Here is a 14,630-nt window from a genome sequence, read left to right as displayed (position 1 = left end):
AGGAACGGGAGCTCACCCCGTCGCGGGGATTCGAGCCACCGACCTTCTGATCGGCAAGTCCTAGGTTCTGTGGTTTAACCCACAGCGCTACCCGCGTCTTTAAAAATACTTACTTCCAAATAAATATGTTTAGAGTTACACTGCATCATTCTCTACTGATACTTCACCCATCCATCCTCATTCCCTGACTAATACTAGAATCCAATGTTTATTGCCTCAGTAGCACCTCAGGAAAATTGTAAGCTGCATCATCAAATCCACTGGATGACAGTAGCAAGCAATAGAATAGAGGAACAGTTTCGGTTAACACAAAAATATCTTGGGCTATCAGCAATAAATGGAAATAATATAAATTAGAAAAGCAAGAAATAAACGGGATTTGGGTAAAATATTATGCACACTGACATTTATATATAAGTTTATACTCTGTTGGAACACGGCAACAGCAATTTTAGATGATGTTCCCTGAACCCCTAGGTGGAGTAAGAGTCTGGGTATCTTAAATAGATATTTTTAATCTTACACAATGTGAAGATGATTTGCAAATCCAAAACAAAGACATTTTCAGGGAAGAGAGGAAAATGAGATTATTTGATGGACACAAAAACAGAGGCATAGTAAATAAATGAAAGAACTAGGTAATCAGAGAACATTACACTCTGTTCCAAGTTAAAAGAAATTACTACTGATGTCATTATACTGTAAGGGTGACGCTAGACTATAACTTTTAAAGTATGGTGGAACTTAGAACAGGAATGCCACAAATCCTCACCACCTGCCACACAGCTTAGCCCCCATCACCTTGGATTTATGTTCATTTATTTTGACTGCATCCCTTTAGCAACAAAAGACAAAGAACTGATTTTGCAAGGAATGCAGGTAAATTGGAGAACAAGGATCCTGTCCTATCGTGAGCTGAGTGCAAGTGATGTAAATGTTATTTGCTTCAGAACTGCATAGGATTGAACCGCACCTAGGAAACTGGTTTAAAAAGCATGGGCTGCAAATCCATATTGGAACTTCATTTTTGCATCCTAGTCTAACACTCTGATTCTAGTTCCTTTGCTGCCGGCTTGATGATATAATAGCCACTGATGTGAGGCTGGCCCAGAGCATGATGTGTTTAAAAATATCTGAAGTGAGTACATCTTTAATAGCACTTGCATTTAATTTACAGATGTGAATTATTGTTCATTAGACAGGGTGGGACACAAGGCTAACATAAAGTGACAGGCAGAAGAGAAAGAGGCCCTGAGGTATGTAAGAAATTGAAGCTGACTAGCCTACATGCCTCTGAGGCCTAGCTACTATTTGAACTGAGCAGAAGAGTATGAGGAAGAGAAGGATTAGAGTTGGGGAAGGCGTGGAAGTTAACAAGGTCGCCTCCGCGGTCATCACACTCCGCCATTCCCCATGAAAACAGCTGTATTGTTCTCCTGATGAGACACAGCAAAAAGTATTTCATTCAAAAGAGAACAGAGGAGAAAAACAACACTGAAACCCCCAAGGTGCCAAATTAAAAACCATCAGGGATATGAACTCCCGGTTTGTCAGCTCTAATTAAACCCCATATTAGAATCATCAGCCTGGCTTTAAATCCAAGGTTTTCAACTGCCAACTGTTTATTCTGATCTAGGGAAATGAGCAGCCTTGCTTTTTCAACAGCCAGCACTGGAGAATAACTATGCAGCACAATGAGTAAGGCCCACCAAGGATGGAGGTTGTTTTCCAGCCGTACAGTACTGTTTAATTGTATAATGGAGTTTTGATTATGGTATGTTGTTAGGCTCTGCCTCCGCTGCTGTGGTCCACAGAGAGATCATATGTGTGCTTGAGATTTCATCATCCTAAATGCTTTTTAATAACTGCTACAAGTAATAAAATCCGAAAAGCCGTAGTTTTCAGCAAATGAAACATTTTATGCTGAGGAAGAAGGTATTTCTGGAAATCCAGAATTCTGGTGTTCATACAGTGCTTCAGGCTATAGAAGTTGACACTTCTCATTTTCGACTCAGTTCTGTTGTTCATGATCCTGCTATCTTAGCACCTAAACTACTGAACCCTAACTGTTCTCTACTTAAGTTTTGACATGTGTTTCCATAACCATGAATGGCATCTACTGCTTGCTTCAACTACCTATCCATTAAATCTAAGCTGCATGACCAACCTCAAATACTGCAGTAAAATTATATTGTGATGATTGTGTATTTCCTAGATTTGTTATATTTCACGTGTTGGGAACTTTGGCACTCCAGATGTTGCTGAACTACAATTCCCATGAGCCTCAACAAGTATGGCCAATGGGCAGAGATGATGGCAGTTGTGGTTCAACAACATCTGGAGGGCCAAAGGTTAACTATACATGTTATATTTATACCAATGTATTAGCTGACATTGGCTCTCACTTCGCTCATTTCCTTGGATGTGCAGGAGCAACTAACCATGGCATAGTGGCATTTGATAATTGACCTAGTGGTACATTTCAACTGGAGATTATGGTTTGTTTTGCTCACAGCAAATTATGATGTCAAGTCAAGGCTTATTAGCTTGTAAGGTATGTGTCATTTTAGGGGGTGAAACTTAATTTTTGCAGATTTCTTCAATGAGTGGTCTTTAAAATATGTTTTTGGGTGTGAGGAATTCAAATCTGCTGTTGTTTTTGTGACTGGACAACTTAGCTTGCTAAGTCTAATTGATAAGGAAGCATATAAACTGCTTTTGGAAAACCAAAGAATTTTAAATTTACCTTCTGAAAAATGTAAGGCAATGTGATATTTCACACACACACACACACACACACTGCAAGTACTAGGTGTTCATGAACAGTCAAAAGCTCTTTTAAAGCCACCCATCACCAAATCCTGTGGCAGATAGCTTTTGTGCATTTGTCATCAGTGTGCTGAGAATACTCTTCTAGAATCTTGGCGATATGTATGGAGTACAAGTTGTGGGTGAACCTGGATTTATAAAAGTGGTTATAGTCTAGTAAAAGGAAGTAGCTAAGGAGCGGTGTGCGTTTTAGCTGCCTGCTGAGAATAAAAAATCCTCAAATTGCTTTGAAGCAATGGAGTACAGCTGAATATGTTAGTACTCAGGCTGCAGTCCTGTGTCAAGGACTGAAACTGTAAAGCCCATTACAAAAAAATAGGTACATAATCAGGCCATAGGACTCTCTATATAATTATTGATGTGAGTTCTTTCACTGGCAAATGAGCTTGTAAAATCCAGCACACAGACCACACAGCAACAAATTGTGGCATTTACTGATGAGGCAACGCAGACCAGGGCACTGAGCTAGTGTTTAAGTACTATTGTGAATGATCAATGGATATAGTGTAACTACATCAGTATAAAGCAACAGATGTGGCAGAGACATGTCTGGAGAAAGGCAGAAGGTACTTGACTGGCAACAACTAACTAATAAAGGCATTTTGTCCATTACACAACCACCCTAGATGCTGGATATACACATGCAACCTGTTAGAATGGAAATGGATACACATCACAGGACAGACTTGCCCCATTTGCCTCCTATCGGCTATTGTTGTAGTTCTATTTACTTAAATGAATACACAACAGATCAGTACAGCTACACTCATGTATAGGACAACAGCAAAGGGGTTTACTGAGTTCAGCAGCTCTGATGAAGCAAGCAGGCTGGCTGGCTTCACCCTTTTTTGTATCCTCCAATAATACCTAAAGAAATAAGTTCTGGGTTTTTTTATATAAATAAGATAAGCAGGCATGCAGAATATCACCGGATTCAGACATATGCCAATATTAAGTACAGGGTATGCAGTGCACGGAATCTTACTTATTAGGAAGTTCTCATATTCCATTTGGGAAGCAGAGTCAATATGGGAGCTTTCCCTCTAGCAAATCCCAGAGACACATCCTTCAGATCTGCAGAGTTACCATAATTTATTTTATGCATTAATTGCATTTATATCCCACCTTTCCCCCCAACGAGCTCAAGGTGGCACACATGGTTCTCCCCTCCTCATTTAATCCCCACAACAACCCTGTGAGGTAGGTTAGATTGAGAGACAGTAACTGTCCCAAGGTCACCCAGTGAGCTTCATGGCTGAATGGGGATTTGAACCCTGGGCGTCCCGAGTCCTAATCCAGCACGCTAACCACTACACCACACTGGCTCTCACCATACATACACAAAAATAATCAGATGCCATCAACGCCATGTTAATTATTTCAGGAGCTGTTTTGGTCCTATAATATGCAAAATATTATATAAAAGCTGTAAATAATGGTATAAGGAGGATGTAGCATTCTTAAGAATGGCTTGTTATAATGACCTGTTTACCACTTAAAATTTGCTTTCCATTCTAATAATGAAAATTCTGAAGGTAAAAATTAGTATCTATTGGGACTGTAGATGCTTAAAATAAGTTCCACCCAGCTGCACAAGGTAATCTTAGAGGTAAGATGAACAAATCTAATCGTGTTGAAAAGAAACAAAAAAGGGGGGGGGGTTATTTATTTTATAGTTCATCTCATCATTTTGATAAGGGAAAAGTAGATGTGCTTAAAAAGCTCCACCCACTCTCTCTTACCCTCATCCACATGCAAACATTTAAACTTTAAAGTATAATTAGCAGTAGTGTAATAACATGCTCTTCTGGAGAACCAGGTGTTCATATTAGCATCTTGCGTATTAAAATAAATTCCTATTTGCATTTCAACTGGGGAACAAACACAACTCTAAAGTGGAAGATAAGATTAATGATGGTAATTCGAATTAACCAGTGGCATACTTACAGTTGCATTTCTTCTGTACAAATCTAAGCTTGCATGCTGTTCTGTAGGTGGATAAACGGATGCGATCCAGATCTTGAGCCCCTAGTGGCAGAAAATTATGCATATGCTATGATAGCTGCAATTTGTGCATGTACCTCACAGACAAAAGAGAGAAAACAAAGAAATGTTCCCTTCAGCATTTTCAAGGCTGTCTTTTCTAACTAGAGAGAATGGGAAGAATGCAGTGTTAAAAATAGTTTAGCAGTGGATAAAGAATAAACCTTCTGTATCTGTCATTCAGAAAAAAACACACAATCTGATCTAACCACAGGCTAAAAAACAAAATGGCTGTGCTCCAATTCTAGGACAACACTGTGTAATTTTAATATTTAACTATGAAGTTTACAACAAATACCCACAACTGATGAGAATCAGTTCAGAATAAGATATCAGACATGCAAACTACTAATCTATTTTAGCTGCAAACCATATATTTAGGTGTAAGATTTGTACGAGGAGGTAGGAGTACAAAATAAAAAAATTACGGGGCAAATGGGAAGGAGGGTCATGCAACAACCTTTCTGGAAGCATCTTGTATTTGGATAATTAAAAGTCAAAAGGTAGGCCTCTGCTACCTTTTCATTAAGCCAAATTTAGTGGTTTTTAAAGTGTTGCTGTTTATAAAGCTGCTTTGCATATGCATGTGAGAGAGGAGACTTCGGACAGCCAGTTTGAGCAATTGCAGCTGTGGGGAAAATATGCAAAGTCGAGTTTAATGAAGCTGGGAAGCATTATATTTAGCTGATTTGCATGACCCTACAAAAACACAAAGGCCTTGCAAACAGCCTTTCCAAGAAAAATACACATAATCCTTTGTAAAACTAAAAAAGATAGGACAAATTCTGAATGCACTAATGACATTTAACAAGTTCGGATTGATTGATTGATTGATACTCTCCTGAGAAAAAGATCACAGCATGTGCACATCACGATACTTCAGGGAACGGATCATAACAAGAGATTGGAGACAAATTAAGGGGAAAGTTCTGTTTGTGTGTCAATAAGAAATTGAAAGACTTATCAAAGGATCTAAAAAATAAATATTATTGGTAAAATGAAAAAGCCCCCTCTATTTTGGCTTTATGATTATAGCCCAGGAAGCAAATATGTCTGGCCATGAAATATCAAGCTTCCATGTCAGGAAAAAGAGAGAAAGAAGCACCATTATTTCTCCTCTCTCCCAGTTCTGCTCACTACACTTTTGCCTACTTTTCTCCTTTCTCTTCTCCATCTGCCAAGCATTCTCAACTAGATCCTTTTACCAATTGGCTACTTGAATGCCATCTGTCCCTGCCAGAAGTTCCCTTGAACTATTTACCGTCTCATCCTCAAAGTTTTTCATTTCCCCACAAGATGGTTTATCCTTGGTGGACTAAGACTTTGCTTGGAAGACCCCTTCTAGTGGTCCCAGCTGTTTCCCTCAGCTCAAGTGACAAACACAGCGCAATACTCAAATTTACTTTCCTCCTTCCTTTTTTTTTTTAAAAGAAACATTCCCATTCCTATCAAGAGTCATATATCCATTCCTCTCCCATCTGGGCTGCAAGAGTAAGTGGGAGGGTGATAGCAGCAACTACCACAGAGTATGACCCACTGGCAGCAAGAAAGTGGGTGGTAGAAACTTCTCTTGAGTGTTCCTCCATCACAGGAGCAACTCCCCTGTGAAGAAAGCTTGCAGTGTTTGGGACATTTTAGTTTAGAGGAAAGGCGAGTAAGAAGTGACACAATGGAAGTTCTCCAAGGTATGGAGAAAATGAATAGAGAAACGTCTTTCTCACACTCTCGTAACACCAGGACTAGTAGACATCTACTGAAGATGAATGTTGGAAGATTCAGGACAGATAAAAGAAAGTACTTCTTCATTCAGCACGTGGTTAAACTATGGAACTTGCTCTCATGGTGTTGACCACCAACTTGGATGGCTTTAAAAGAGGATTAGACAAATTCATGGGAGACAAGGCTATTTACAGACACTAGCCATGATGGCCATGTTCTACCTCCACTGTCAAGAGTCAGTATACCTCCGAATATCAGTTGTTGCGAATCACAGGTAGGCAGAGTGCTGTTGTCCTCAGGTCCTGCTTGTGGGTTTCCCACAGGCATCTGGCTGGCCACTGTGAGACAGGATGCTGGACTAAATGGGCCATTGGCTTCATCAAGCAAACTCTTCTGTTCTTTATCTGTCAGCCAGATACCTGATTCTGCCTAATGATTCTGTTTGCTTATCACTCAATTGTATTACTGAATGAGAAACCCATGGTAAAAAAAGCAGCTTTTGTTGGCATACATCCAGAAACAAAAAGGATTGTGATTTTTGCTTCTGTCCCAGATGAATGTAGTTTTGTTATCATTGTTATTTGTATTTTGGCTACCGCTCAACATTTTTTTCTACAAATGAAAGACTTCCGATCTGGATGCTGAAGAACAACGAAAAGCAAGTTATCAGATGAATAAGCAACAATGTAATTTTTTTTATAAAAAAAATGGTTTCATGTGCCATGATGATTAACAGTTTGTAGACAAAATACAGTAATACACTGTAAGAGCTGGCTGGTGTTTTGTGCTCAGCAGAACTGTATTTCTAATAGATAGGATAAGCCAGCAACAACTTAGAGTGGATACATTCACTTTTCAACGTATGTATCAGGAAACATCTGTCTCTCCTATTATTATTAATTAGGTGCCAGCTCAATGGAAGGTGTTCTGTTTATTAGAACCCCTCATGGCCTTTGACCTTCGTGCCAATTACAATCTTGTCTTTGTACATCAAATGGGGAACAGTGATGTGCAAAACGTAAGAGACTATTGTTGGCAGATCGAAGAGCGTCCTCTTTGCAGAAATAAAAGATCAGCCATCATGGACTATCTTCACCAGTAACTTCTGCATCACATCTTAAAACTCAGTTAAGCTCATTCTGCTGAAACAGGGTTAGTTCCAACTGGTCAGGGTTCAAGCAGCAGTGTTCTAGCAGAGCCTGGATAGCTCAGTTGGTTAGAGCATGGTGCTGATAACACAGGTTTGATCCCTGTATGAGACAGCTGCATATTCCTGTATTGAAGGCATTGGACTAGATGATCCTCAGGGTCCCTTCCAACTCTATGATTCTGTGTGAAACTTGCTAAGTCAAAGACAGTGGAAACGGCCCTTTCCCATATCCATTCACATTCTATTAGAAGTAGATCTAGCTCTTCTTCTAACTCAGGAGTTCCCAAACTGTGGTCTATGGTCCACCAGCGGTCCACAAGGTTCACTCAGGTGATCCATGGCATGTCCGCATTAAATATTGATTTCAAATAGTATTTTTATTGCTTCTTTTATTTCTTTTATTGTATTACAATTTGAATTCAACCAAAAACCATACAGCATTTATCACAGAGCATTACCACTGCTACAACAGGCAGAGAAATCATTAAGTGGTCCACCAAAACCATAATCAATGTTCATGTGGTCCCTGGGGAACCATGGCTTTAGCTTATGCCAAGCTTTACACAGACCCTCAGCTAAATGTGCTTCAAGCTGTAAGTTACCGGTAGTTGAAATTAAAGTTAAAGTTAAAGGTAAAGGTACCCCTGACCATTAGGTCCAGTCGTGACCGACTCTGGGGTTGCGGCGCTCATCTCACTTTATTGGCCGAGGGAGCTGTGTACAGCTTCCAGTTCATGTGGCCAGCATGACTAAGCCGCTTCTGGAGAACCAGAGCAGCACACGGAAACACAGTTTTATCCTCCCGCCGGAGTGGTACCTATTTATCTACTTGCACTTTGACGTGCTTTCGAACTGCTAGGTTGGCAGGAGCAGGGACCGAGCAATGGGAGCTCACCCCGTCGTGGGGTTTCGAACCGCCGACCTTCTGATCGGCAAGTCCTAGGCTCTGTGGCTTAACCCAAAGCACCACCCGTGTCCCTTTAGCTGAAGTTAGGTCCCATTTAATTCAATGGCACAATTAATTTACATGAGAACTAACCTCAGCCAACTTTGTCTGGATCCAACCCATTGCAACATTTATTTAAACATAGTACTGTCAGCTTCAGTTACTTGTGGTCCTTGTTCCTAGAAGGTAAAGGTAGCTTTACTCTGTAAAGCAACCAACATATTGGCATCTAATCTGGCAAAAGAGGAGAGACCCTCTTGATTAGCAGTCAGCTCATCAAGAATCTCAGCTTCTGAAGCTCTCTACTTCTTGAGAGCTTCTTTGGTTAACTAGAAAGCAGTTTTTTTAATGTATGTTTATAATCACCAACATTTGCAATCACCCTAAATCCAACTTGTATTATCCAGTTTTATATATCATGGTTCTGTAAAGACCTGCTGGATTGAACAATATAGCCAAGGTTGCCTCACGCTCTCTGGTAGAGACCATTTTGAATGGAGAAAAAGTGATAAAGCTTCACTTTTCTCCTATTATAAGTGAGTACAATGAAGAGACTATTGGCTTTGACTTGAAAAGACCTGCATATGACTTCCACAGTGGAAATATGGGCTAGGTTCTGACATATCACTATATTTCTGCTTCAATTGCTCATTTGTGAAATGGAAATAATCATGATCAACTTCACACGTCTGATACAAAAACAAACACAAGGTTTACAAAACAGTTTACACGCTAGGATGACAATGCTCAGCATATTTATTTGAAATTAAAGTTGCATCCAGGGATTGGCACTTGTCATTCCTCAGTGACAGAAGGCATTTCTAATCAGGACAGTGTTAACATACTTTAATTAAGAAAATGAAAACCGAGACACTTTAGTAAAGCTAGGAAGATTTCAGTCTAGGGCTCAAAAGTACAGGGCATCCACAGTAAAGAGGATCACCAAATATGCTTGACATTTGATGCGGTAAAGGAGAGCCAGTGCTTATGATTGCTCACACTCCTTTTTCTCTCCAAGCCCTCTCCCCCCACCCTCTCAAATCTCCTCACCTTGGATCTCTTAGCAGTAACTGATATGGTAGAAAACCAGCTTTTAAATAATCCACAGAACTACAAAAAGACAGCATTAGGTCAATTAAGTACACATTCTTGCAACTTGCCTCACACTAAAAGCACTTTTAAAGCACTTTAAAGCCACTGTTTTGCAGAACAACTGCCTATTTGCCCAAGGCACAAATCCATGCAATATTTACCAAAGTTACATTCTGTCTTGCTGGTCTTTTGCAAGAAAGAATTCATCTACTGGGGGGAAGAATGCCACAGTACTTACGCATTTCTGCAAACAGCTGTCTCCTTTCTGCCATGGTGGTTCCTCTTTTCCCACAGTCTTCAATCATTCTAGACAACAAAAATATTAAACATATCTTCAGAATCATTCGTAAGCTGAACACATTTGCAAAAATGTCTGAAATGTTCCAGTGTACTATTTCCCCCCTGTTATATATCCAAAGAACACTGGGGATATCTTTGTCAACAATGTATGATTTAGATTTTGCCCTCAAGCACCTCCTTTCTTCTAACATTGTCTCTTCCAAAGAATAATGTTTGGTTCTGTTTGAAAGTATCAGTGCCAACTTTTAAACATACCATTTCATCATTTTGCTCAGGGTGCCTCTTGTTTTAAGATGAACTGCTAAACCCTTTTCACAGGCAGTCAATGTGAAATACTGCATTTGAGTTGTCCCTACTAGGCTTTTTACCATGGGTTGATGTCTATTTTAAACAGATAATAATTCTTCTACAGTGGTACCCCGGGTTACAAACTCTTCAGGTTACAAACACTTTGGGTTACAAACTCCACTAATCCAGTAGTAGTACCTTGGGTTGAGAACTTTGCCCCAGGATGAGAACAGTTGGTGGTGCACCGGCAGTGGGAGGCCCCATTAGCAAAAGCACGCCTCAGATAAAGAACAGTTTCGGGTTAAGAACAGACCTCCAGAACAAATTAAATTCGTAACCTGAGGTACCACTGTTTTATAAAAATGTGAGGAAATTTGAAAACCATACGGACTTGAAAAGGCGCAAGCTTCCTTTGTGGTGACCATTATAGCAAGAATGACTGGACAGAACACATTACTGTATGTTGAAATTTGCTGACCACGTAGACTTAAGGCAGGGGTTGAGGAACCTCTGGGTCAAAGGCCAGTCTTGGCTTACCCAATGGGTCCAATTTGGCCTGTGAGATCATTTTCTGCAAACCACAGCAACCTCTCAATTAGCTGACATCACTTCTGTTCTTTTGCAGGTGCCTGTTCCCAGCAGGATTTAACTCCCACTTAACATCTGACAGGTGGTTGTTAAATCCTGCTCAGTTTGGTGTGCATGCCTGTTTCTCCTTGGAACAGATGGACACAACCAAAAGAAGGTGAAAACTACTGGGTTTGCTTGCTCTTAGTGCACGTGCCTGTTCCTTGGGGAAAAGTGCCAATAGCGAAAGAAAGCAAACTCCCCCCCACCCCCATTGCTGCACAAAGAAGTCACACCTGGAATGACTTTTAAAGGAGAGGGGAGGTGGTTCAGGGAGCAGTTTGCCAAACTGGTCTCTGAAGCACCTTCCTCTTCCATTTTAACATTGCTCTAGCAAGGGATTTTGACAAACAGGCAGGGCTACTCATCTGTCATCCATAGGGTATTATGATGATGTCACATGACTGACAGCTGGGTGGACCTATGAGGTCAATTCTGATAAGGATCTGGTTCACAGAGCCAAAAAGGTTCCTCACTTGACTTAAGAAAACATGAACAGAAAATTATACTGCAGCTGGCTTCAGCTCTTGCAACTATCTTATCTAGAAAAAAAACTCCAGAAGGATATCAAGGATGTAACATTTTAATGTTTATGCCTTCCAGTAGCAGATTGGTGCACATAAAATAAATTCTGATACAAAATAGATGATGCCGTACTCATTTTAGCGAAGTCATGTCTCCTTATTTCTGACCTGGATACAGGCTGGTGAAGAGGAGGTTAAGTTACTGTGTTGGGTGAAACCACATTTGCAAAGTTACCAAGTTCAGCAATCCTTGAAGCTAATAGCTGAAATGGAGAAAGGTTATTGCAGAGCCCTACTTGCCTTAATGGATTTACAGCTGCATCGTGAATCCCTTGTTACATTTCTTCTAATAAAACATTTCTCCAGCAGGCAGTATTTCTCAGCTATACATTTCAGCATTTCAGCACTAATCTTTGGCAATATCATAAAATTGCTGCCTGCTCTTTCCTAAGGCTACTTATAATTGCAAGGCACTTATAGCATTTGTTTGCACTCATGTAGATGAACTACCTATGGTTTTGTGAGGGGGGGGGGAGGAGAGCTGTTAATCCACACCAAGTATAACAACTCAGTAACTGACTCCTCATGTTTTGCCTTGTTTTTCAAACATCTACATCTTACAAAAAATGAAATTTCATCTTCATGATTCATCTGTTCTATCAAAATAATATAGAGACAATCCCAGCAGGTTCTTTCCATTATACACACTCTTCCAGAGATTCTGTAAGATTTGAAGATGGGATTGAAAATAATGCTTTGACCTACTTGTGTTGCTGGTAATAAAAGCAGCATTTATTTTTATTTCTCTATAAACTATTTTATGTCAAGTTCACATGTACCCAATCACAGGTCTATCATGTCCCATTTTTAAGTATTTTTTTTCTTTTACAGAAGCATGAAAAGGTCACACTGAAATTCTAAACATTTGATACACTTTTTACATGAATTCTTCATGTATTCCATGCATTTTCCTTAAAATAAGCATTTCTGTGCACATGTCTTAAACCTGAAACTGCACTGCAAAATTCTGAGAAGTACATGATCTGATTGATTCTGATCTGCATCTGAAACTGGGACTGGTAAATAGGCCTATTCTCTTTGGACCAAGTAGAGCTGGAAACAGTTCAGAAAAGGGGCACAGGATCAATGCGCTTAAGCAATTCCTGTATGTGGAAAGGTTACAACACTTGGGGCTTTTTAGTTTAGGAAAAAAGGTGAGAAAGTGAGGAAATGACAAAGGCATCTAAAAGTATGCATGGTGAGAAGGAATTGGATAGAGATAAGTTTTTCTCCCTCTCTAATAATACTTGACCTGGGGGGGGTGTCATCCAATGAAGCTTAATATTAGAATATTCAAGATAGACAAAAAGAAGTACTTCTTCACACAGCACATAGTTAAACCATGGAATTGACTACCACAAGAGCCAGTGATGGCCTCCTTTAAAATGAGGTTAGGAAAATTAATGGAGGATGAGACTGTCAAAAGTTACTAGCCATGATTTTGTGTGCTACCTCGAACACCAGAGCTACTGTTCATCTGAATATAAGGGAAAGTGCTGATGTGCTCATGCCCTGCTTGGTATAGGATTCTCATAGGAATCTGGCTAGTCACTGTGAGAACAGGATATTGTACTACATAGAACTTTGGTCTGATCCAGAAGGACTCTTGCTGTGTTCTTATGAGACCACCTAGAATGGAAACCACCAGCATTCATTCAATCACTCTGCCCTTATGCTTAGAGAAATGACATGATAAAAATGTAGCAGTCACTAAATCCCATTCTAAATCAAGAAGGATATATCAAATGGCAATCCTAATCCACATACATTGACAAACAGCCAGCTGTACAAACACCTCTAGAAATACTCCAGAAGTAACTGAAACCGCCCATTAGATGAGCTAGTGCTACCTTTCATTATAGGTCTCTAATGGTTCATGAAAATAACTTTGAAAAACAACAACAAACAGGTAATATTGCTAATCATTCCCTCTAACAACAAACTCGGCTGAGTGCCAACAGGACTGGAACTGAAGTAGTAGCTGAGAAATAAGATGGAGATACCAGCCTTCTCAGATGAAGCCAGAGGCATGGAGAAGCACGACACATTAAAAAAGGAACAATTTCAAAAGTCGACACCCCATCAGCCCTATGAGAACTGTTCAGGGGCCTCCAAAACCCACAATGTGTTGAGCTTTGGTCGGCAAACACACCATACTAGGGCCAGGGAGCAGAAGAGATGGTCTGCATGAGCCCCTTATAACTTTTATCCTGGAGGCAGGTCCAGTTGGCGTGCTGCAAACCTGAGCAAGAATACTCCTGTGTGTAGGGGCAATACATTCTCAGCATTACTTGCAGGTCCCATTGGTGTTCTCTGTTCTCAGCACATCATTAGAAAGCAAGCTAACATTGTTATGAGAAATATGGAAACTCTTACTTCCAAACGCTTAATGTTTTGAAATATAGCTATTTGCCCTGCCTGTTTTCTGTGTGTTTCAAAACATGTCAACATCAATCTGCCCTGCACCATATGAGTAAGAAATGCCAAGGGTACTGTTCACAGAGGTGCATTTAGAAATGTAACTCTCAGGATAATGGAAAAGTGTGGGTTTTGGTGTGTTTTTTAAAAAGCAGATTTGATCATAATGGCAGCAACATTTCATACCCTTTCATGGAAGGCCAGTTTTAAATGTACTTGCTCAATGTGTCCTGTATAACAGGAAAAGCACATATGATAGCAGCTCAAGGTTCTGTATCTCCCTTGCCTTCAGGGTTCTTTTCATTTCATTTGACTAGGTCAGGGGAAAACATGACATCTACCAAAGAAAGCCAGAGTGAAGCTGCAGGGAGAGGGAGTATGAAGTTCTGAAAGAGAAGTATCATGAAGACAAAAGGCTCTTCCTCAAGACAATGCGTGTTGACTTTTGCATTCTCTCATGTTGCTGATTTGGCCAGGCAGGGCTACAAGGCAGGCTGCAACATTTCACATGTCATTAAGCTCCTACTTAGTCAATAGGATCTCTTGAACTGCCTAGTGGTGGCATGATTAAAACCAAATTCACTTTAAAAGAAGTGATCAGTGACAGAATTAGGTTGGGTAGGATTGCTGGCCT

At 40.1% G+C, this 14,630-nt stretch overlaps 1 protein-coding gene and 1 long non-coding RNA gene across 51 annotated transcripts in view; one reads left to right on the top strand and one right to left on the bottom strand.

The window, feature by feature from the left end:
- DTNA (dystrobrevin alpha) overlaps positions 1–14,630 on the bottom strand; it is a 179,431-nt gene that overhangs the window by 73,818 nt on the left and 90,983 nt on the right. For all 50 annotated transcript variants that reach the window (XM_083622905.1, XM_083622952.1, XM_083622916.1 and 47 more), the window contains 2 exons: positions 10,018–10,085; positions 4,777–4,857 (listed from right to left, as the gene is read on the bottom strand). In XM_083622905.1, coding sequence (XP_083479031.1) covers positions 4,777–4,857; positions 10,018–10,085 — 149 coding nt within the window. The remainder of the gene's footprint in view (positions 1–4,776; positions 4,858–10,017; positions 10,086–14,630) is intronic.
- Positions 785–14,596, top strand: LOC310766688. Its single transcript, XR_014550360.1, has 3 exons — positions 785–1,698; positions 10,993–11,037; positions 14,314–14,596. It is a non-coding gene; the product is annotated as an uncharacterized lncRNA (long non-coding RNA).

This window comes from Podarcis filfolensis, assembly GCF_964270895.1.
Source record: "Podarcis filfolensis genome assembly, chromosome: 7".
Classification (NCBI taxonomy): domain Eukaryota; kingdom Metazoa; phylum Chordata; class Lepidosauria; order Squamata; family Lacertidae; genus Podarcis; species Podarcis filfolensis.
This window is presented reverse-complemented; position numbering and strand designations above follow the sequence as displayed.